The sequence below is a fragment of the Camelus bactrianus genome, chromosome 25, assembly GCF_048773025.1.
Source record: "Camelus bactrianus isolate YW-2024 breed Bactrian camel chromosome 25, ASM4877302v1, whole genome shotgun sequence".
In the NCBI taxonomy this organism is placed as follows: Eukaryota; Metazoa; Chordata; class Mammalia; order Artiodactyla; family Camelidae; genus Camelus; species Camelus bactrianus.
The window spans coordinates 38,246,382-38,268,822 of NC_133563.1; the positions used below are offsets into that span (position 1 = coordinate 38,246,382).

Genomic DNA, 22,441 nt, shown 5'->3' on the forward strand with positions numbered 1-22,441 from the left:
AGAGCCAGGGCAGCCCACTCGGCCCCGGGGTTGCACCGCGAGAGTCTGGGGAAAGGCCAGGGAGGGGCATTTGGGCGGCCAGCTCTGCCCGCGCGTCTCCCTTCCCCTAGGAGTAAGTGCGAGGGCCACTTAAGAAGACAGAAAAATATTCAAAGCAGGCTGACTTTACTTCTTGCCCACAGACTTCCCAATGGCCCGCAATTCAGTGCTTCCCTTTCTCATCCACACGCTCACCTTCTCACATCCCAGGATAGCGATTTCCCATCTCTCGGCTTTCTGCTAATGGCGCTTCTTGGACAGTGGAGCCATCAGGAGGGAGCCCCAGCCCCACTCAAATGCAGCCATGTCACCCTCCTGGAGGCCCCCTCACCGCTCCAGCCATATCAAGAGATGAACTCTAGAATTCTTGTCTAACGTCCCCATTGACCCCATAACCCTCACTACCTTCCCGTGGTCTTCCTTGAAAACCTGCTGAGTCCTCACTCACCCTTCACTTTCTCTTTCTGGAAAGAAAAGTAGACGCATGTGCCTGCCTTCTCTCAAACTTAAAACACTGATCTCCTCCACCTCGGTAGAAGGCCTTCAGCCCTGCTGGTCTCTGAGAGTCCCTTGGGACACCTTTTTCTCCTAACCTTCCACACAGACAGCACCTACCCTTTCATGTCTCCACTGCTGTCATCCTTTTAGGACTAGCACCGCTTCTCGGGACATCGGCATCAGCCTGCTCCCGGTTCCATCCAGCCCCAAGTGATCCTGCAAAAGTGTCACCCGCTGTTCAACCTCTGAGTAGTGCTGTGATCTGCTCTGTGCGGTAAGGAGCGGCCAACAAGGCTTGGCCCTCGGTCACCTACCCCAAAGAGACACACTCTTCAGCTGACTGAAGTTCCAGGCTCTTTTAAGAGTCTGACAGTGACCTAACTACAGCGCACGCAGCGATCACACTGCATACAGCTTTACGTCACTCGAGGTTGTCCATGCTCACTTTTTCTTTCATCTCTTATATCCACAGCAACGCTACACAGATTTGTGCATGAACCTTTGAAAAGCTGAAGTCAAGAAGAGAGCTTTGTTCACATAAAAACAATTGTTTCTAACTTGTGAAGGCCAGACCTCCAAAACAAAGCTGGTGAGGCAGCCCACAAAGGGTTGTACCTATCAGGAGAGGCTGTACCAAAAGACAAAATCAGCCCAGGCCCTCCTGGAGCCCAGCAGTGTGATGGGCAACTACAGCTGATGGAATCCAAACGGAGATCAAAAAGCCACTTACTGAGCCAAAAAATGGTGAGAAAAGATGTGGTCAAAAAAACACGACAGTGAACCATCACTGAAAGTAGTGAATTTAATTCACATATTCTAACACATAACACTAACAAACTGATACATCCAAGTCAGGTGATAGGCCTGAGATCAGAAGGAGTTCTTCACTCTGAAGATAGCACACTTTATCGGAAATTCTCACGTGGCAATGTCAAAAAAAAAACTGAAAATTCACGCTAATTGCACAGAGTCCAAACAACATGAGAAAGCTATCACACTTAGTTTAGCACAACAAAGAACCAAAAGCAAGAAAACAAGACACAGCAGAGTGAAAAGTTAAGTCGACATTAACATGCAGATTGAAAAATGGGAGAACAAAATTTAGAACAAAAAGAAAATGTTTCAAAATACTTTTCTCTCTCTTAAACATGAAACAATACCAACTAGAATATTCACTGACGGTCATGAAAGCGAAAGAAACAGAAGGCCTGTTTCGGGGTCAACACTGCCCCTCTGCAGAAGCTGCTTGTAGGTGAGGTTCTCGTGCGTGTTGGGGTCGAAGAAGCCCCTGGTGTCGTCGCTGGGGTCCTCCAGGACGCGGCTCATCTCCTCGTCGAAGTAGCCGCGCTGGAAGGCCACGTCCACGGGCACGCGGTGGCTGTGCACCGGGTCGATGACGCCGCCCGTGGCGATCTGGGCCTCCAGCAGGCGGATGCCGTGCTCCCTGACGATCAGGTCCTTCTTCATGGCCTGGAACAGGGAGATCTGCTCCCCGGTGTAGGGGTCGGTGTAGCCGGTGACGGCGCGCTCGGCCGACAGCAGCTTCTCCTGGAGCTCGCCGCCCACCACGCCCGCGGCCACCGCCTCCTCCACGGACAGCTTCCGGTTGCGCACGGGGTCGATGACGAAGCCGGTGGCCGCCTGCGCCTCCAGCAGCACCAGGGCCGTGCCGGGCCGCAGGACGCCCTTCCACATGGCCTGGTAGATGCTCATCTTCTCCTGGCGCCCGGGCTCGTCCCTGGCGGGCACCAGCACGCCGGCGATGCAGCTGGTGCCCTCCAGGTAGCGTTTCACCGAGTCCATCTCCGACACCTCCTGCAGGGTCTTGGTGCCCTGGGCCAGGTCCCGCAGGGTCTCGGGGCCCAGGATCCTGGACCTGCCCAGCTCGGAGGCCGACACCTGGCGCCTCAGGCCCCGGAGGGACACCTTGCTCAGCCGCTCCTCCGCCTCCTCGATGACCTGGGTGAGGATGGCGACCAGGCCGGGCAGGGCCAGGGTGCCGGCCGCGTGCCGGGCCAGGAGCTCGTCCCGGCGGGCCTGGCCCAGGTAGGAGGAGAAGAGGACGTCCCACACGGAGACGGGCTGGCCGCGGAACTGCCCGGCCTGCACCTCCATGGTGGCGGCCCGCAGGGCCCGCTCCTGGAGGGCCCGGGCGGCCTCGGCGTCGGCCTGGCCCGGGGAGGGACCCGCGTCGGCGTCACCGTCACCGCGCCCGGCTGGGCCGGGCTCGGGCTGGCCGGGGGCGGCGCCCCCCTGCCCGTGCTCGGTCCCGTCGGCCGCCTCCGCCTCCTGGATGATGGTGGTCAGCCTGTGGGTCAGCGCGGGCAAGCCCAGCGTCCCCGCACTGAACTGGGCCAGCAGCTGCTCCCGGGTGGCCTCGCTCACGTAGCTGGACGCCAGCACGTCCCACACAGGCACCGCGGGCCCCCGCAGGCGGCCCACCCGGACCTCCATGGTGGCGGCACGCAGGGCCCCCGGTGGGTCGGGGGGCGCGGGCCGGGGGACCTGGTCCTCCGCCTCGGCCCGGGCCAGCAGGGAGGCGAGGGCGGCGCCCACGTCCGGCGCGGTCAGCGAGCCCTCCCGGTACCGGCGCAGCAGGTCCTGCCGCTGGCTCTCGGACACCTCCCGGTAGAAGAGGAGCTCCCAGACGGAGACGCCCTGGCCCCGGAGGGCGCCCGAGCCCGGCGTCACGCGGGCATCGCGCAGGGCGGCGCGCAGCTCCTCGCCCAGCTGGTGCACGGCGGAGCCCCGGCCCGCCAGCTGCAGCAGGTAGAGCCCCGTGTCGGGGTCGCGCACGCAGCGGCGCAGTAGCTGCTTGTAGGTGAGGTTCTCGTGCGTGTTGGGGTCGAAGAAGCCCCTGGTGTCGTCGCTGGGGTCCTCCAGGACGCGGCTCATCTCCTCGTCGAAGTAGCCGCGCTGGAAGGCCACGTCCACGGGCACGCGGTGGCTGTGCACCGGGTCGATGACGCCGCCCGTGGCGATCTGGGCCTCCAGCAGGCGGATGCCGTGCTCCCTGACGATCAGGTCCTTCTTCATGGCCTGGAACAGGGAGATCTGCTCCCCGGTGTAGGGGTCGGTGTAGCCGGTGACGGCGCGCTCGGCCGACAGCAGCTTCTCCTGGAGCTCGCCGCCCACCACGCCCGCGGCCACCGCCTCCTCCACGGACAGCTTCCGGTTGCGCACGGGGTCGATGACGAAGCCGGTGGCCGCCTGCGCCTCCAGCAGCACCAGGGCCGTGCCGGGCCGCAGGACGCCCTTCCACATGGCCTGGTAGATGCTCATCTTCTCCTGGCGCCCGGGCTCGTCCCTGGCGGGCACCAGCACGCCGGCGATGCAGCTGGTGCCCTCCAGGTAGCGTTTCACCGAGTCCATCTCCGACACCTCCTGCAGGGTCTTGGTGCCCTGGGCCAGGTCCCGCAGGGTCTCGGGGCCCAGGATCCTGGACCTGCCCAGCTCGGAGGCCGACACCTGGCGCCTCAGGCCCCGGAGGGACACCTTGCTCAGCCGCTCCTCCGCCTCCTCGATGACCTGGGTGAGGATGGCGACCAGGCCGGGCAGGGCCAGGGTGCCGGCCGCGTGCCGGGCCAGGAGCTCGTCCCGGCGGGCCTGGCCCAGGTAGGAGGAGAAGAGGACGTCCCACACGGAGACGGGCTGGCCGCGGAACTGCCCGGCCTGCACCTCCATGGTGGCGGCCCGCAGGGCCCGCTCCTGGAGGGCCCGGGCGGCCTCGGCGTCGGCCTGGCCCGGGGAGGGACCCGCGTCGGCGTCACCGTCACCGCGCCCGGCTGGGCCGGGCTCGGGCTGGCCGGGGGCGGCGCCCCCCTGCCCGTGCTCGGTCCCGTCGGCCGCCTCCGCCTCCTGGATGATGGTGGTCAGCCTGTGGGTCAGCGCGGGCAAGCCCAGCGTCCCCGCACTGAACTGGGCCAGCAGCTGCTCCCGGGTGGCCTCGCTCACGTAGCTGGACGCCAGCACGTCCCACACAGGCACCGCGGGCCCCCGCAGGCGGCCCACCCGGACCTCCATGGTGGCGGCACGCAGGGCCCCCGGTGGGTCGGGGGGCGCGGGCCGGGGGACCTGGTCCTCCGCCTCGGCCCGGGCCAGCAGGGAGGCGAGGGCGGCGCCCACGTCCGGCGCGGTCAGCGAGCCCTCCCGGTACCGGCGCAGCAGGTCCTGCCGCTGGCTCTCGGACACCTCCCGGTAGAAGAGGAGCTCCCAGACGGAGACGCCCTGGCCCCGGAGGGCGCCCGAGCCCGGCGTCACGCGGGCATCGCGCAGGGCGGCGCGCAGCTCCTCGCCCAGCTGGTGCACGGCGGAGCCCCGGCCCGCCAGCTGCAGCAGGTAGAGCCCCGTGTCGGGGTCGCGCACGCAGCGGCGCAGTAGCTGCTTGTAGGTGAGGTTCTCGTGCGTGTTGGGGTCGAAGAAGCCCCTGGTGTCGTCGCTGGGGTCCTCCAGGACGCGGCTCATCTCCTCGTCGAAGTAGCCGCGCTGGAAGGCCACGTCCACGGGCACGCGGTGGCTGTGCACCGGGTCGATGACGCCGCCCGTGGCGATCTGGGCCTCCAGCAGGCGGATGCCGTGCTCCCTGACGATCAGGTCCTTCTTCATGGCCTGGAACAGGGAGATCTGCTCCCCGGTGTAGGGGTCGGTGTAGCCGGTGACGGCGCGCTCGGCCGACAGCAGCTTCTCCTGGAGCTCGCCGCCCACCACGCCCGCGGCCACCGCCTCCTCCACGGACAGCTTCCGGTTGCGCACGGGGTCGATGACGAAGCCGGTGGCCGCCTGCGCCTCCAGCAGCACCAGGGCCGTGCCGGGCCGCAGGACGCCCTTCCACATGGCCTGGTAGATGCTCATCTTCTCCTGGCGCCCGGGCTCGTCCCTGGCGGGCACCAGCACGCCGGCGATGCAGCTGGTGCCCTCCAGGTAGCGTTTCACCGAGTCCATCTCCGACACCTCCTGCAGGGTCTTGGTGCCCTGGGCCAGGTCCCGCAGGGTCTCGGGGCCCAGGATCCTGGACCTGCCCAGCTCGGAGGCCGACACCTGGCGCCTCAGGCCCCGGAGGGACACCTTGCTCAGCCGCTCCTCCGCCTCCTCGATGACCTGGGTGAGGATGGCGACCAGGCCGGGCAGGGCCAGGGTGCCGGCCGCGTGCCGGGCCAGGAGCTCGTCCCGGCGGGCCTGGCCCAGGTAGGAGGAGAAGAGGACGTCCCACACGGAGACGGGCTGGCCGCGGAACTGCCCGGCCTGCACCTCCATGGTGGCGGCCCGCAGGGCCCGCTCCTGGAGGGCCCGGGCGGCCTCGGCGTCGGCCTGGCCCGGGGAGGGACCCGCGTCGGCGTCACCGTCACCGCGCCCGGCTGGGCCGGGCTCGGGCTGGCCGGGGGCGGCGCCCCCCTGCCCGTGCTCGGTCCCGTCGGCCGCCTCCGCCTCCTGGATGATGGTGGTCAGCCTGTGGGTCAGCGCGGGCAAGCCCAGCGTCCCCGCACTGAACTGGGCCAGCAGCTGCTCCCGGGTGGCCTCGCTCACGTAGCTGGACGCCAGCACGTCCCACACAGGCACCGCGGGCCCCCGCAGGCGGCCCACCCGGACCTCCATGGTGGCGGCACGCAGGGCCCCCGGTGGGTCGGGGGGCGCGGGCCGGGGGACCTGGTCCTCCGCCTCGGCCCGGGCCAGCAGGGAGGCGAGGGCGGCGCCCACGTCCGGCGCGGTCAGCGAGCCCTCCCGGTACCGGCGCAGCAGGTCCTGCCGCTGGCTCTCGGACACCTCCCGGTAGAAGAGGAGCTCCCAGACGGAGACGCCCTGGCCCCGGAGGGCGCCCGAGCCCGGCGTCACGCGGGCATCGCGCAGGGCGGCGCGCAGCTCCTCGCCCAGCTGGTGCACGGCGGAGCCCCGGCCCGCCAGCTGCAGCAGGTAGAGCCCCGTGTCGGGGTCGCGCACGCAGCGGCGCAGTAGCTGCTTGTAGGTGAGGTTCTCGTGCGTGTTGGGGTCGAAGAAGCCCCTGGTGTCGTCGCTGGGGTCCTCCAGGACGCGGCTCATCTCCTCGTCGAAGTAGCCGCGCTGGAAGGCCACGTCCACGGGCACGCGGTGGCTGTGCACCGGGTCGATGACGCCGCCCGTGGCGATCTGGGCCTCCAGCAGGCGGATGCCGTGCTCCCTGACGATCAGGTCCTTCTTCATGGCCTGGAACAGGGAGATCTGCTCCCCGGTGTAGGGGTCGGTGTAGCCGGTGACGGCGCGCTCGGCCGACAGCAGCTTCTCCTGGAGCTCGCCGCCCACCACGCCCGCGGCCACCGCCTCCTCCACGGACAGCTTCCGGTTGCGCACGGGGTCGATGACGAAGCCGGTGGCCGCCTGCGCCTCCAGCAGCACCAGGGCCGTGCCGGGCCGCAGGACGCCCTTCCACATGGCCTGGTAGATGCTCATCTTCTCCTGGCGCCCGGGCTCGTCCCTGGCGGGCACCAGCACGCCGGCGATGCAGCTGGTGCCCTCCAGGTAGCGTTTCACCGAGTCCATCTCCGACACCTCCTGCAGGGTCTTGGTGCCCTGGGCCAGGTCCCGCAGGGTCTCGGGGCCCAGGATCCTGGACCTGCCCAGCTCGGAGGCCGACACCTGGCGCCTCAGGCCCCGGAGGGACACCTTGCTCAGCCGCTCCTCCGCCTCCTCGATGACCTGGGTGAGGATGGCGACCAGGCCGGGCAGGGCCAGGGTGCCGGCCGCGTGCCGGGCCAGGAGCTCGTCCCGGCGGGCCTGGCCCAGGTAGGAGGAGAAGAGGACGTCCCACACGGAGACGGGCTGGCCGCGGAACTGCCCGGCCTGCACCTCCATGGTGGCGGCCCGCAGGGCCCGCTCCTGGAGGGCCCGGGCGGCCTCGGCGTCGGCCTGGCCCGGGGAGGGACCCGCGTCGGCGTCACCGTCACCGCGCCCGGCTGGGCCGGGCTCGGGCTGGCCGGGGGCGGCGCCCCCCTGCCCGTGCTCGGTCCCGTCGGCCGCCTCCGCCTCCTGGATGATGGTGGTCAGCCTGTGGGTCAGCGCGGGCAAGCCCAGCGTCCCCGCACTGAACTGGGCCAGCAGCTGCTCCCGGGTGGCCTCGCTCACGTAGCTGGACGCCAGCACGTCCCACACAGGCACCGCGGGCCCCCGCAGGCGGCCCACCCGGACCTCCATGGTGGCGGCACGCAGGGCCCCCGGTGGGTCGGGGGGCGCGGGCCGGGGGACCTGGTCCTCCGCCTCGGCCCGGGCCAGCAGGGAGGCGAGGGCGGCGCCCACGTCCGGCGCGGTCAGCGAGCCCTCCCGGTACCGGCGCAGCAGGTCCTGCCGCTGGCTCTCGGACACCTCCCGGTAGAAGAGGAGCTCCCAGACGGAGACGCCCTGGCCCCGGAGGGCGCCCGAGCCCGGCGTCACGCGGGCATCGCGCAGGGCGGCGCGCAGCTCCTCGCCCAGCTGGTGCACGGCGGAGCCCCGGCCCGCCAGCTGCAGCAGGTAGAGCCCCGTGTCGGGGTCGCGCACGCAGCGGCGCAGTAGCTGCTTGTAGGTGAGGTTCTCGTGCGTGTTGGGGTCGAAGAAGCCCCTGGTGTCGTCGCTGGGGTCCTCCAGGACGCGGCTCATCTCCTCGTCGAAGTAGCCGCGCTGGAAGGCCACGTCCACGGGCACGCGGTGGCTGTGCACCGGGTCGATGACGCCGCCCGTGGCGATCTGGGCCTCCAGCAGGCGGATGCCGTGCTCCCTGACGATCAGGTCCTTCTTCATGGCCTGGAACAGGGAGATCTGCTCCCCGGTGTAGGGGTCGGTGTAGCCGGTGACGGCGCGCTCGGCCGACAGCAGCTTCTCCTGGAGCTCGCCGCCCACCACGCCCGCGGCCACCGCCTCCTCCACGGACAGCTTCCGGTTGCGCACGGGGTCGATGACGAAGCCGGTGGCCGCCTGCGCCTCCAGCAGCACCAGGGCCGTGCCGGGCCGCAGGACGCCCTTCCACATGGCCTGGTAGATGCTCATCTTCTCCTGGCGCCCGGGCTCGTCCCTGGCGGGCACCAGCACGCCGGCGATGCAGCTGGTGCCCTCCAGGTAGCGTTTCACCGAGTCCATCTCCGACACCTCCTGCAGGGTCTTGGTGCCCTGGGCCAGGTCCCGCAGGGTCTCGGGGCCCAGGATCCTGGACCTGCCCAGCTCGGAGGCCGACACCTGGCGCCTCAGGCCCCGGAGGGACACCTTGCTCAGCCGCTCCTCCGCCTCCTCGATGACCTGGGTGAGGATGGCGACCAGGCCGGGCAGGGCCAGGGTGCCGGCCGCGTGCCGGGCCAGGAGCTCGTCCCGGCGGGCCTGGCCCAGGTAGGAGGAGAAGAGGACGTCCCACACGGAGACGGGCTGGCCGCGGAACTGCCCGGCCTGCACCTCCATGGTGGCGGCCCGCAGGGCCCGCTCCTGGAGGGCCCGGGCGGCCTCGGCGTCGGCCTGGCCCGGGGAGGGACCCGCGTCGGCGTCACCGTCACCGCGCCCGGCTGGGCCGGGCTCGGGCTGGCCGGGGGCGGCGCCCCCCTGCCCGTGCTCGGTCCCGTCGGCCGCCTCCGCCTCCTGGATGATGGTGGTCAGCCTGTGGGTCAGCGCGGGCAAGCCCAGCGTCCCCGCACTGAACTGGGCCAGCAGCTGCTCCCGGGTGGCCTCGCTCACGTAGCTGGACGCCAGCACGTCCCACACAGGCACCGCGGGCCCCCGCAGGCGGCCCACCCGGACCTCCATGGTGGCGGCACGCAGGGCCCCCGGTGGGTCGGGGGGCGCGGGCCGGGGGACCTGGTCCTCCGCCTCGGCCCGGGCCAGCAGGGAGGCGAGGGCGGCGCCCACGTCCGGCGCGGTCAGCGAGCCCTCCCGGTACCGGCGCAGCAGGTCCTGCCGCTGGCTCTCGGACACCTCCCGGTAGAAGAGGAGCTCCCAGACGGAGACGCCCTGGCCCCGGAGGGCGCCCGAGCCCGGCGTCACGCGGGCATCGCGCAGGGCGGCGCGCAGCTCCTCGCCCAGCTGGTGCACGGCGGAGCCCCGGCCCGCCAGCTGCAGCAGGTAGAGCCCCGTGTCGGGGTCGCGCACGCAGCGGCGCAGTAGCTGCTTGTAGGTGAGGTTCTCGTGCGTGTTGGGGTCGAAGAAGCCCCTGGTGTCGTCGCTGGGGTCCTCCAGGACGCGGCTCATCTCCTCGTCGAAGTAGCCGCGCTGGAAGGCCACGTCCACGGGCACGCGGTGGCTGTGCACCGGGTCGATGACGCCGCCCGTGGCGATCTGGGCCTCCAGCAGGCGGATGCCGTGCTCCCTGACGATCAGGTCCTTCTTCATGGCCTGGAACAGGGAGATCTGCTCCCCGGTGTAGGGGTCGGTGTAGCCGGTGACGGCGCGCTCGGCCGACAGCAGCTTCTCCTGGAGCTCGCCGCCCACCACGCCCGCGGCCACCGCCTCCTCCACGGACAGCTTCCGGTTGCGCACGGGGTCGATGACGAAGCCGGTGGCCGCCTGCGCCTCCAGCAGCACCAGGGCCGTGCCGGGCCGCAGGACGCCCTTCCACATGGCCTGGTAGATGCTCATCTTCTCCTGGCGCCCGGGCTCGTCCCTGGCGGGCACCAGCACGCCGGCGATGCAGCTGGTCCCCTCCAGGTAGCGCCTGACTCCTTCGTCCTGTGTCACATCGTCTGCAGTGGTCCTCCCTTCCTCTAAGGCCCCCAGCATCGCCTCACTGAGGACACCTGCAGCGCAGAGCTCGGCAGCAGTGATTTGTCTCCTGATCCCTCTGAACCAGAGCTGTTTTCTATTCTTTTCCGTCTCATGAATTATTTCGAAGATAAGAGTCACTACCGCTTCTAGTGCATGTGCTGTGTCTCTTTTGTATTTTACAACTAACTCACGCTTCTTCTCTTCTGTCACATATTCTGAATTCAGCAATTCCCAGACCGATGGTCTCTGGCCCTTAAACCTCCCCACAGTGACCTCCACCTCCTGGGCCTGGAGAGCTCTGATGGTGGCGTCGTCAATATATGTGCAGTGCTGTCCACTAAGAAGCACAGGGAACAGGGCCCAGCCCGTTGCCTCTTCCTGCTGGCTCCTCTCCTGCAGCTCCTGGTACGTCACCTTCTCCTGTGTGTTGGGGTCTACATATCTTTTATTCATGCCCTTTGGATCTGCAACGAGCGGGTAGGTGTCTGGGTGTAAACAGCCTCGTCTGTAGGCGGCGTCCAGCGGAAGCCGGTGGTGGTGCAGCGGGTCCACGACGCCCCCCGTGGCCACCTGCACCTCCAGCAGCCTGAGCGCCCACTCCTGTGCCACCAGCTTTCTCCTCATGGCCTGGAACAGGGAGATCGTGTGTCCTGTCACTGGGTCCACATATCCTCTGGCGGCCTTCTCGGCGATCAGGAGCCTTTCCTGCAGGTCTTCGCCCACCAGGCCAGCAGCCACAGCCTCATCCACAGAGAGCCTCTGGTGGCTGTAGGGGTCCAGCATGAACCCTGTGGCCGCCTGTGCTTCTAGTAGGTGAGCCACGAACGCTGCTGGCACGAGTCCTTTCCTGCCGGCCTCGTACATGCTCAGGACCTCCTGGGTGGATGGTGTGGTCACACCGGCAATGCAGCCCCTGCCATCCAGGTAGGCCTTTACAGGCTCCAGGTTGCGGAGGGCCTGCCCCCCACTGTCCCCTGGGTGCAGCGTATCCAGAGTCTTTTTATCGATGATTCCTGAGTTGAATAACTCTGCAGCTGTCACCTCCCCACCAATGGCTGCCACCTTGATCACCTGGTTTTGCTTTTCTGTTTCTTTGACCGTCGTGACAATGATCTCCAGCAACTGCTCCAGGCTCACGTTCCGGGCTCTGTATGCTTGGACAAGCTCTCTCTTCCTGTCCTCAGTGAAGTACTGAGAGGTCAGCAGGTCCCAGAAGGAGACCATCTGATTGGCAAACCGCCCCACACGCATTGTGGTTGTTTTGGATTGCAGAACTTGCTTCGTGGCTTCATCGATATACACGTATGCCTCTCCTTTCTTTACAACTTGCAGCAGGTAGAGCCCCGTGTCGGGGTCGCGCACGCAGCGCTCCAGCAGCTGCATGTAGGTGAGGTTCTCGTGCGTGTTGGGGTCGAAGAAGCCCCTGGTGTCGTCGCTGGGGTCCTCCAGGACGCGGCTCATCTCCTCGTCGAAGTAGCCGCGCTGGAAGGCCACGTCCACGGGCACGCGGTGGCTGTGCACCGGGTCGATGACGCCGCCCGTGGCGATCTGGGCCTCCAGCAGGCGGATGCCATGCTCCCTGACGATCAGGCCCTTCTTCATGGCCTGGAACAGGGAGATCTGCTCCCCGGTGTAGGGGTCGGTGTAGCCGGTGACGGCGCGCTCGGCCGACAGCAGCTTCTGGTAGGTTTCCTTGCCGAACATCCCAGCCTCGAATGCCTCCTGCACAGTCAGCTTCCGGTTCTCCAAGGGGTCGATGAGGAAGCCAGTGGCCGCCTGTGCCTCCAGCAGCACCAGGGCCGTGCCGGGCCGCAGAACGTGTCTCCTCAGGGCCTCTGAGATGCTCATCCTCTCCTTTGTGTCCTGGAGAAGGACCCCGGCTATGAAGTTGCCTCCTTCCAAGAAGCGCTTCACGCTGTCCATCTCCGTCACCTCCTGCACCGTCTTCCTCCCCTCATTCAGGTCATGCAACGTCTTTTTGTCAATCAGCTGGGACCTGAACAGGTCCCTGGCCGACACCTGTTTCCGGAGCCCTCTGAAGGCGGCCTGCGAGGGCTGCCGCTCTGAGGCCTCCACCAGGGCGGTGACTGCGCTGACCACCTGCCGCAGTGCTGTGGCCCTCCCAGACAGGCAGAGTGCTGCCAGCTCCCGCCGCCTGTGGACACTGACATACTCTGAGTGCAGCAGGTCCCAGAGGGACATGCTGAGGCCTCTGAACCTCCCTGTGCTGACAGGAACCTTCATGGCCCTCAGGGCCACTGCCGTGTGCTCGTCCCACTCTAGTGCCGTGTCCTCAGGGAGCGGCAGCAGCCACAGGCCGGTGTCAGCATCTGGAACACAGCGCTCCTTGAGTTGCCCGTATGTCACCTTGTCCCGCGTGCTGGGGTCAAAGAAGAACTTGTTGTCCTCATCTGGTGAGGTCAGCACCCTGCTCGTCTGCTCGTCCAGGAGGCCAAGTCTGCAGGCTGCCGCCTCGGGCAGGTGCACCCCGTGGACGGGGTCCACTGCACCCCCTGTGGCCAGCTGTGCCTGCAGGAGGGGGAAGCCCTCGCTCTGGGGCATGAGCCCTTTCTCCACAGCCTGCCACAGGGAGAGGGAGCCCCCCGAGCAGGGGTCCGTGTACCCGGCCACTGCCCTCTCCACCTGCTGGAGCTGCTCACTCAACGTCCCAGGCACAAGGCCGGCCTTGATTGCATCTTCCACCGACAGTCTCTGGCTGGTCAGAGGGTCAATGAGAGAGCCAGATGCCACCTGGGCCTCCAGCAGTCTCTGACCCAGGCCAGCGGGCAGGAGGGTGTCCTCCATGGCCTGGGCAATGCTCACTTTGGCGCCCGAGCGCGGCAGCAGCACCCCAGCCACGCAGCCTGTGCCCCACAAGCAGGCCCGCACAGCGGGCTGCTCAGCGACCTCAGGAGGCGACCACGCACCCTGGACCAGCGCCTCCAGGGTCTCCCGGGTGATGACACCGGCGTGCAGCAGCCAGACGGCGGGCACCCTGCCCCGCGGGCCAGGCAGGGTGATGCGGGCCCGCGCCAGGAGCTCCGCCTCCTGCACCCACCTCTGCACGGCTGCCCGCAGCTGCTGCGCCGTGGTCCTCCCCACCCTGAAGTCCTCTAGGAGGCCCCTCCGCTGCTCCTCAGTGAAGTGGCAGGAGCCCAGCAGCTCCCAGAGGGACATGCCGTCCTCAGTCCCCTGAGTGGACTTTAGGGTCTCCTGTACTTGCTTGTCCGTGGGGATCGGAGGAGCATCTTCCGGCAGGGGCAGGAGGTACAGGCCGGATGCCTCGTCCCTTACACACTGCTCCAGAAGCTGGGCGTAGCTGGTGTGTCCCCGGCCATCCAGCGTGGGGAAGGTCTCAGAGCTAGACAAAGCCACCTCCATGTCCTGGTCAATACAGCCACGCTGTGTGGCCACGGGCATTGGGAGGTGGTGGTGGTCTCTGGGGTCAATGACCCCTCCCGTGGCCACTTGGGCCTCCAGGAGGCGGACAGCCTGCTCCACAGAGACAAGACCCTTCTTCATGGCCTGGAAAAGGGACACTCGTTCCCCAGAGAAGGGATCTCTAAGGCCGGTGACAGTGTCCTCGGCCTGTCTCAGCCTGCTGTAGAGCTCTGGCCCCACCAGCTCCCTGCGCACGGCCTCGCCCACAGACATAGTCTCCAGACTGCAGGGGTCAGTAATAGCCCCAGTGGCTGCCTGGGCCTCCAGCAGGGCCAGGGCCACCCCTGGCCCCAGCAGCTTCTGCTTCATGGCCTGGTAGAGGCTGAGACGCTGGTTGGAGGGCTGCAGCATCACGCCACCCACGGCCCCCGAGCCACGCAGATACCTGCGGACACTGTCCATGCAAAGCAGAGCCTCAGGGCTCACTGCCCCCGACAGCACCTGGTCCAGGAGCTCCTGGTCAATGATGTGGGCCTCCAGGAGCTGGTAGGCAGTAACCTGGCCCCGCAGCGTGGGCAGCATGATATCTGCCCACCTCTCCATTTCTCTCTCCAGCAGCTTTGAGACTTGCTCCAGTGAGACCTTGTGCAGCCAGTAGTCCTTCAGGAGCCTCCGCCTCCTATCCTCACTGAAACATTCCGAGTTGATCAGCTCCCAGGCGGAAACCCTCTGTCCCCGGAACCGCCCGTGCCTCACTGACAGCAGCAGGCTCTGGAGGGCTTGCCTGGTGGTGCCATCCACCAGCTGAGGCCGCGTGCGCGTGAGTGGCAGCAGGTGGAGCCCTGTGTTGGGGTCGCGCACGCAGCGCTCCAGCAGCTCCATGTAGGTGAGGTTCTCATGCGTGTTGGGGTCGAAGAAGCCCTTGGTGTCGTCGCTAGGGTCTGCCAAAATCAACCTCAGCGTCTGGTCAAAGTAGCCGCGCTGGAAGGCCACATCCACTGGCACACGGTGGCTGTGCACCGGGTCGATGATGCCGCCCGTGGCGATCTGGGCCTCCAGCAGGCGGATGCCATGCTCCCTGACAATCAGGCCCTTCTTCATGGCCTGGAACAGGGAGATCCGCTCCCCCGTGTAGGGGTCACTGTAGCCGGTGACAGCGCGCTCGGCTGACAGCAACTTTGCATACACACTGGGCCCGATGACACCAGCCCTCAGCGCCTCTTCCACTGAATACTTCTTGTTTTCTTTGGGATCGATAATGAAGCCCGTGGCTGCCTGTGCCTCTAGGAGGATAAGGGCTGTGCCGGGTCTGAGGAGTCCCCTCCTACAAGCCTCATGGACACTGAGCTGCTCCTGGGATCCAGGCAGCAGCAGGCCGGCCACACAGCCAGTGCCTTGCAAGTACCTCTGCACGGAGTCCAGGCTGCCCACGTCCTGTGCTGTGGTCTGTCCTCGTTCCAGCTGCTCGTACGTGTCTTGGTTGATGATCTCCGCTGTCAGCAGCTCTCCTGGAGTCACGGGGACCCTCAGCCCAGCAAAAGTGTTCCTGGAGGTGGCTGCAGCCTGCTCGAGGGTGGCCCTCAGCACAGCTCCCAGCTCCTCCACCGAGAGGGTCCCATCCCTGTGCTGCTGGCTCAGCGCCACCCTCTGTTCCACGGGGACTGCCTCAGAGAAGAGCAGCTCCCAGAGCGACACAGGCCGGCCCTGGAATTTGCCCACGGAGATGGTGGCCACAGCAGCACTCAGGGCCTGCCGGGTGCTGTGCTCAATGAACTGGGGTCCCTGCGGCTCCTCTCCAAAGCTCCCCACTAAGACGGGCAGGAAGGCCAGCCCCGTCTCTGGGTCGGTGACACAGCGGGCAAGCAGCTGCCCGTAGCTGAGGCCTTCCTGTGTGCCAGGGTCTGAAAAGCCAGTGGCCAGCAGGAGACACTGCTGCGTCTTTTTGTCCAGGCAACCAAAGCGCAGGGCAGCCTCCAAGGGCAGCCGGAGCCTGCGGGCAGGACACACAAGCCCACCTGTGGCCAACTGGGCATCCAGGAGCCTCAGCGCCAGAGGCCTGTCCACCAGCTCCTTCTTCATGGCCTGGAAGAGGGGGATGCGGGTGCCAGTGAAGGGGTCATGGTACCCTGTCACTGCCTGCTCTGCCGCCAGGAGCTGCCTGTGGAGCTCTGGGCCCACCAGGCCTGCCCTGACTGCCTCATCCACCCACAGGTGCCGGCCAGTAGCTGGGTCCACCAGCGTGCCGGTGGCAGCCTGAGCCTCCAGCAGCGGGAATGTGGCGCCCATGGGGAGCAGGTGCTCGGCAACAGCCTGGAAGAAGCTCTTCTTGAGGCCTGCAGGCAGCAGGACCACTCCTGCCACACCACCTGTGCCCTGCAGGTAGCGCTGCACCTCAGCGCGGGTGCTCACATCCGGCACTGCCAGCCTGCCCTCCCGCAGGCCTCGGGCTGTCCCCTCATCCAGGACCCCCACCTCCAGCAGCTCGGCCAAGCTCACCGCTCCACTTAGGGTGCGGAAAGTGGTCTTGAGGGGCAGCAGGGCCAGCCCCGTGCTGGGGGCCCGCACACACCTCCCCAGCAGCTCGCGGTACGGCAGCTGCTCTAGCGTGTTGGGGTCCAGGAAGCCTGGGGCACCCGAGTCGGGCCCAGACTCTGACAGGACGTGCCACGCCTCCTGGTCCAGGAGGCCCTGCTGGCAGGCCAACTCAGGGGCCACACGCACACCCTGGGTGGGATCCACCAGACCCCCAGTGGCCAGCTGGGCCTCCAGCCAGTTCCACCCCAGTGCCCTGTCCACCACCTCCTTCCCAATGGCCTGGAAAAGGGCCAGCCTCCCACCCCCATAGGGGTCAGGGTAGCCAGTGACCGCACGCTCAGCGGCCAGCAGCCTCTCCTTCAGCTCCAGGCCCACTAAGCCCTGCTGCAGGGCCTCAGACACAGGCAGCGGCCGGCCCTGGGCGGGGCCCACCAGGCCCCCAGTGGCCGCCTGGGCCTCCAGCAGAGCCAGCCCGAGCCCAAAGGGCAGGACCCCCTGCTTCATGGCAGCGTAGAGACTATGGACCTGGCCCGAGGCCTCCACATACACCCCAGCGATGCTCTGGGCCTGGGCAGACATGACTGCCTTGGCCTGAGGCCCAGAGTGGATGCCAGCTCCCAGTGTGGCCTTTGTGGTCTTGGGGACAATGGCTGGCTCAGTGTTACTGGTGACCAAGACGTCAAGAGGAGGAGAGGCGTGGCTGTTCATGGTGCCTGATAAGTCATGCAGAACTCACTCAATCGAGGTCCACTGTCCGCTCCCTGCAGGGGACAGGAAGGTGCTGTTAGGGTTCCTGTGATGGTAGGGCGGGTGGGAGGGAAGGCCTAGGCTGGGGGTCAACTCCAGGCCCCGGACCCACCGCCTGGGCCCTCCTGGATCAGGAGGCTTGGCATCCAGTTCGGTCCCTCCCTTTGCCCTGCAGGTCCCAGGAGGGACCCCGTAAGCACAGGGTAGCCTCTGGGGAAGCGCAGCCTCTGTTTTCACCTGTAGGCCTTCCTCTGGCCTCCACCTCAGCCCCACACCCTTGCCTCCAACCCCCAGGGTCCTGGTGCAAGGGCTCAGCCCTGGCCCCCTGGGCTGTGGCTCCCTCCAACAACTTGGGCCTCAGCGCCCACATCTCCCAACCACTGGCCCTCGTCCTGGCTCCCCAAAGGCCCCGCCACCCCTTGAGTGGCCTCCAAGGATTCGCAGACACCAGCACCACCTTGGTGCTCTCCCTCCTGTTCCCAGGGTCCTCCACTTGGACCCACCACTGTTCCGGCCTCTGCTCCCTCCCAGATCCCCACTGGGCTTCAGCCAGATCCCTGCCCTCTGATCCCTTAAGGTCTCCCACCTCAGCCTGGCCTTGTGTCCCCCTCTACCCACCCTGGCCCCGTGCCCACTAGGCGATAGCCTCTCTGTGCCCACATTGGGCCTTGGGGCCCTGGGTGACCAGACTCAGTGCCTGTGTGCGGGTCCTGCCAGGAGCTAAGGGCTGGGCAGACAGCTGTGTGCCCTGAATCTCTGAGCAGCGCTGACAGGAGCCTACCCTCTGGCCCCCTACTGCAACTGCATGCCAGCCTCCGCTACCTTCTGGCCTGATCCCTTCTATGCTGGGTTAGATCACGTCTCCCAAAAGACACGTCGGAGTCCTAACCTCCAGTACCTATGACTGTGATCTTATTTGGAAACAGGGTCTTTGCGATACAACTAAGTTAAGGTGAGGTCACACTAGAGTAGGGAGGGCCTTGTTCCAATGTGACTGTCTCCTCAGAGGAAGACAGAGGCTGGGAGAGTACCCAGCTGGCAGAAGTGGACTGGAGCCATGGAATCCAGCATCGCCATCAAATGCCAGAAGCATTGATTTCAGATTCTGGCCTCTCAACTGTGGGAAAATTAAGTTTCTGTTGTTCGAAGCTGCCCAGGCTGTGGTAACTGTTCCCGCCCCAGCCCCGGGAATCAGTCCACACCTTGTTTCCACAGAACCACACCCGCAGCCCCTGGTCCCAGTCTACACCTCATCCCCTGCTGGCACAGGAGTCGGCTCGGGCGCCTGTCCACACCTGTCCTCGCCTCCCAACAGGCTCCCCAGAGCCACTCCTGGGACTCCTGGTTGGGGGAGAGGGCTCAGGCCCCGCTTGCCCTCGCCCCCACTCCAAAGCTCTTGCTGCGTTAACCTCAGACTCCAGCTGCCAAACTCAACAAATGCATTTTGGATTTGACTGCCCCAACCTCCGGGTCATGGGGCATGGGGACCCTTCTCCATGGTGAGAGGGTTCTGCTCCGTCTCCGTTTCCCCATTAAATCAGAGAGCAATGCTGACTGCAGCCTGTCCTGGAGGTGCGGAGCCACATGTCCAGCTGTCTCCTGGACACCGGTGCCCAGCAGTCTCACAGGGAGCCTCAAGCTACATGGCACCCCCACAGCCACAAGCTATGGGCAGCTACCCCTGCCCACTCTGCAGAGCCTGAACCCTAACCCCTCCCAAGGCCCCTTTCTTCCCATGGCTGGCCACACGATAGGTGCTCATTTTCCAGCCCATCTTGCATCTGTGGCCGTGGCCTCACAGTGCGCGGGCCAGTCCTCCCCGCTGACCCCCAGCCTCTGGAGCAGTGGGTCAGCAGTGAATACAGGGCAGGGAGCTGAGACCTCCCTGGGGAGACCTCAGTGGCTGGGGCTGTGCAGGGGGCAGCGGCCCCTGCTGTCAGCATGAAGCCAGGGCCAAGGGCACACAGGCTTGGCAGGATGAACACTTTAAGATGCTGCCCAGACCCCATTCAGGATGGCAGGACTCAGCCTCACCTCACGGGGGACACTCAGCACACAGCCCTCACTGTTGCTCCCTCGGCGTGAGCTGCCTCGCCCAAAGTCCCGCTTCCTGGGCTGCACTTAGGGCACTCACAGCCCTGGGGCTGCCTGCTGAGACCCCTGGCAAAACTCTGCTCCCTCCCTTCCCTGTCCAGACGCTGGGCCCAAGCCTCCTGCAGCTGATCCCTGGCTCAGAGTTAGTGCCAGGACCGGGCAGACACGGAGGCGGGGCTTTGGAGGGGCGGCCGCCGCCGCCGCCGCCGCCACCACTACCACCACCACCACCACCACCACCACCACCACCACCACCACCACCACCACCACCACCACCAGCTGGACTCCAGGAAGCACCACAATTATTCAGCTTTGCTGAGGTGAGCAGGCCTCACAGGGCAGGTGCCCTCAGGGCAAGACATTAGGCCTTTGAGAGGATGGGGACGAGGGCATCGGATGGGGAAAGAGCAGAGTTGTGAAGACCCAGGCTTTGGAAAAGATCCCAAAAGGCTTTGAGTGACCAGCTGGACCCCTGGGGCCTCGTGGTGGCCGGGGAGAGGCTCCGGTGCACACAGGGCAGGCTGAGGCACTACAGGAGGCTGCTGGAGGCTCACAGGCGGCCCCTGGCCGCGGGACATGCTACTCCAGGAAGTGCCAGTGCTCTGTCCCACAGGTAGGCTACACGGGTCCAGGGACCAGGGATGGGAGCAGGCATGCCTCCCCACCCACCCAGTGACCCACCGGAGCCCAGGCTCCTTGTCCTGTTCTGCAGCTCCAGGGTCAGTGGGTTGGACGTCCTAGGCCCCAAGGAAGACTGCTTCTGCCGGGGGACACAGCAACAGTCCCACTGAGCTGAAGGCCACTGCCTCTACCAGGGCCTTCTGGCTCCTTGAGTCCAGGACCAAGAGGCCAGAGGAGGGACCTGCCCAGCAGGGGAGCTGACCTGACCACAGGAGGAGGGGGGCTGTGCCCAGGGGGCCCACGCAGACCCTTCCCTGCCTGGTTCTGACAGCAAATGGATAGGTGCAGCCACCCTGGCCTGAGAGGCAGCCTCAGGGATGAGGGGCTGCTCCCACCAGAGTGAGCACACGTGTCGGGTGCGGGGGAGTGAGAGGAGTGACGGTGGGGATCACAGAGAAGCCCACAAGTGCCCGGTGCGCCCAAGACCCGCGGCGGTGGTGGCAAGGGCTGGGGCCCATCCTGCTCCCTTTCTCCTGCGTTTCCCAGGGAGAGTCGGGGGAGGGGATGCCTGGGAGCAGGGTTCCAGGACACAGCGTGACTGTGGTGGATGCAGGGCTGCCCTGATCTCCTCCCAGGAGTGGGTGACATGGCACCACAGGCCAGCGTGTCCCTTTGCCATCTGCCTCCTCTCCTCCCTTCTGCAGGCACTACCCCTGCCAAGACCGTGTCAGGCTTCCCTTCTGGAAACGGGCCTGGACGTGTGCTGAGCTGCCCGCCTTCCCCCGGAGACCGGTGCTTCCTTTGTAAAGCTACCTTTGTGCCAGGGTTGCTTTCAGAGGGTTTGGGAGCCAGAGGGAGCCTCGCCTTGGTCTCGGCAGGAACACCAGGTAACAGCGCTGCCACCAGGGTGGCTGCAGCAGTGAGCCAGTCACCTGACGTCTAGCAGGGAACCAAGGTGTGAGGGAAGAGAGGCCCTTCACTACCCAGCAAAGTGGGCAATGGATTCTGGGCCACAGGGGCTGCAGGAGCAGACGAGTGGGCACAGCTGTGGGTGGCTGTTGGCTGGACATGGGTGGCCCTTGGCTGGACATGGGCAGCCTGCCCAGAGCCCAGAGGTGCCGTGCTGTGCTGGGGAGCAGCTGCGCCTGGACAGGAAAACCAGAGCAGTTGGCATAAGCTCAGTGAGCAGGAGGCTCAGGCCCTACACAAAAGGGATTCGTGGGAGGGAGGGGCTGGGTGCGGGAGGGCCTGAGGGCAGGGGGCAGGGGGCAGGGGCAGGGGCTAGGAGAGGCCCGTGCCCAGGAGCAAGCCGGATGCAGCTGGGCCACCGCCGGTTTGGTCAGCGGTGACCTTGGACCAGGTACGAGCCTGCCTGGTCCTGGACCAGGCAGGACACGGGAACTGTTCTGGGGGCAGGTGCCTTGAGTCTGAAGTGGGGACCCTGGAGAAGCAGCTGGACACAGGGGTCTGAAGCTTCGGAGAGACAGACCAGGACATGTGAGGGGCGTCTGGGACCTGGGGGGGTAGGGAACCCAGGCAAGCCCAATCTCATAGAAGCCAAAATATAGGTGTCCCAGGCAGGTGGCCACTAGCAGAAGTGGCACTGCTGTGTGGCCAAAGGGGCTGGTGGCGTCCTGGCTTGGGGAGGGAGGGAGGCGGAACAGATTTCCCAGGACCATAAAGGAAATTTGAGAAGGAAGGCGGGTCCCTCCTGTGGCTTCCTGGGAGTGGCCCCACCTAAGGTGGACCCCGGTGACAAAGGGTGGGGCGGCAATTCCTGAGGAGGGTGGATCCGCATCCCTTGGGAGGGGGTGCCATCTGCCCTAAAGGGCAGGCCCCCAACTCCATCTGGGCTGGGAGCAGGGCGGGGGTTGTCTGGTTGTCCACCTGAGCCAGATAAGAACAGAGCCAGATGGCCAGGCTGCCTCAGGCCCACACAGGGAGGCAGTGACCATGGCCCTTGCTCCACCTTGGGGCAGCATCAGAAAGATTCCGCCCGCCTGCTCTGCGGGCAAAGGTTGGTAACCTGAGAGAAACTTGGGGTGATGGGCAGGTAAGAGAGAAAGCCGACCCACGAAGGGTGGGGCCTGGCGGGCAGAGCCCCTCCCACCTCCACCTCCCAAGGGTCTGGAGTTGGTCCCTGTGCCCCACCCCCCTCAGCGGGCAACTCCCTCGGCGGGTGAGCGCCGGCCTCCGTCGCCCGACGCGAGGCGGCCAGGAGCGGACCCACTTTCTCAGTTTGTCAGCCTAATTGCCTTGCGCCCCAGGTGCTCTGGCTCGCACCTGCTGCACATGTCCCCTCCTCCTTCCCGCTCTGCAGGGCAGGGGGCGGGCAGGCAGGGAGAAGTCGGACCTGGAGGGCCCCACCCAGGACGGCGCACCAGTCCAGCCGGAAAACCGCTGGGCAAGCGAGACCCCACCTCCGTGAGCCACCTCGCCCGCGCCCCTGCGGGGAGCCACTTTTCCCACCTGTGTCCCAAGCCTGGGGGTGGCTGCCAGCACCCTCGCTCACCGGCACTAGTAGGCAGGGAGCCGAGCCGCAGCAGCCGCGCTCAGCCCGGGCCTCAGCCTGCCTGGGCCCAGAACCCCCGGCCACCTCCGGGCGCCTTGCGCCCCCACCCCAGCCTCCGCAGGCCCCGGGCCGAGCGCCGGCGCAGGAGTTTCAGTTTTGCTCTGGAGCCGCCCCCTCAAGGCCGCGGCCTGGGTGTCCCACCTGCCTGGACTGAGCCCCCAGCGTTCCGAACGCAGTTCCTCGGTTCGCTCTTCCGCCTGCGCCCGGCGCCTCCCGGTTTAAACCCACTCAGGCCCCTCCCCTCGGCGGCCCCTCCCCTCGGCGGCCACG

General features: G+C 66.3%; 1 protein-coding gene across 2 annotated transcripts; it reads right to left on the reverse strand.

The window, feature by feature from the left end:
• Positions 1 to 1,325: 1,325 nt before the first annotated feature.
• EPPK1 (epiplakin 1) lies at positions 1,326 to 22,426 on the reverse strand. Of its 2 annotated transcripts, none has more exons than XM_074352662.1 (2): positions 22,313 to 22,426; positions 1,326 to 16,898 (listed from the first exon to the last, which is right to left on the reverse strand). In XM_074352662.1, the coding sequence occupies exon 2, from the start codon at positions 16,843 to 16,845 to the stop codon at positions 1,720 to 1,722; it is 15,126 nt and encodes a 5,041-aa protein (XP_074208763.1). In that variant the 5' UTR covers positions 16,846 to 16,898; positions 22,313 to 22,426; the 3' UTR covers positions 1,326 to 1,719. The 2 variants fall into 2 exon arrangements, with proteins under 2 accessions (XP_074208763.1, XP_074208764.1); XM_074352663.1 differs by having other exon boundaries at positions 1,326 to 16,894; positions 22,313 to 22,378.
• Positions 22,427 to 22,441: the final 15 nt, after the last annotated feature.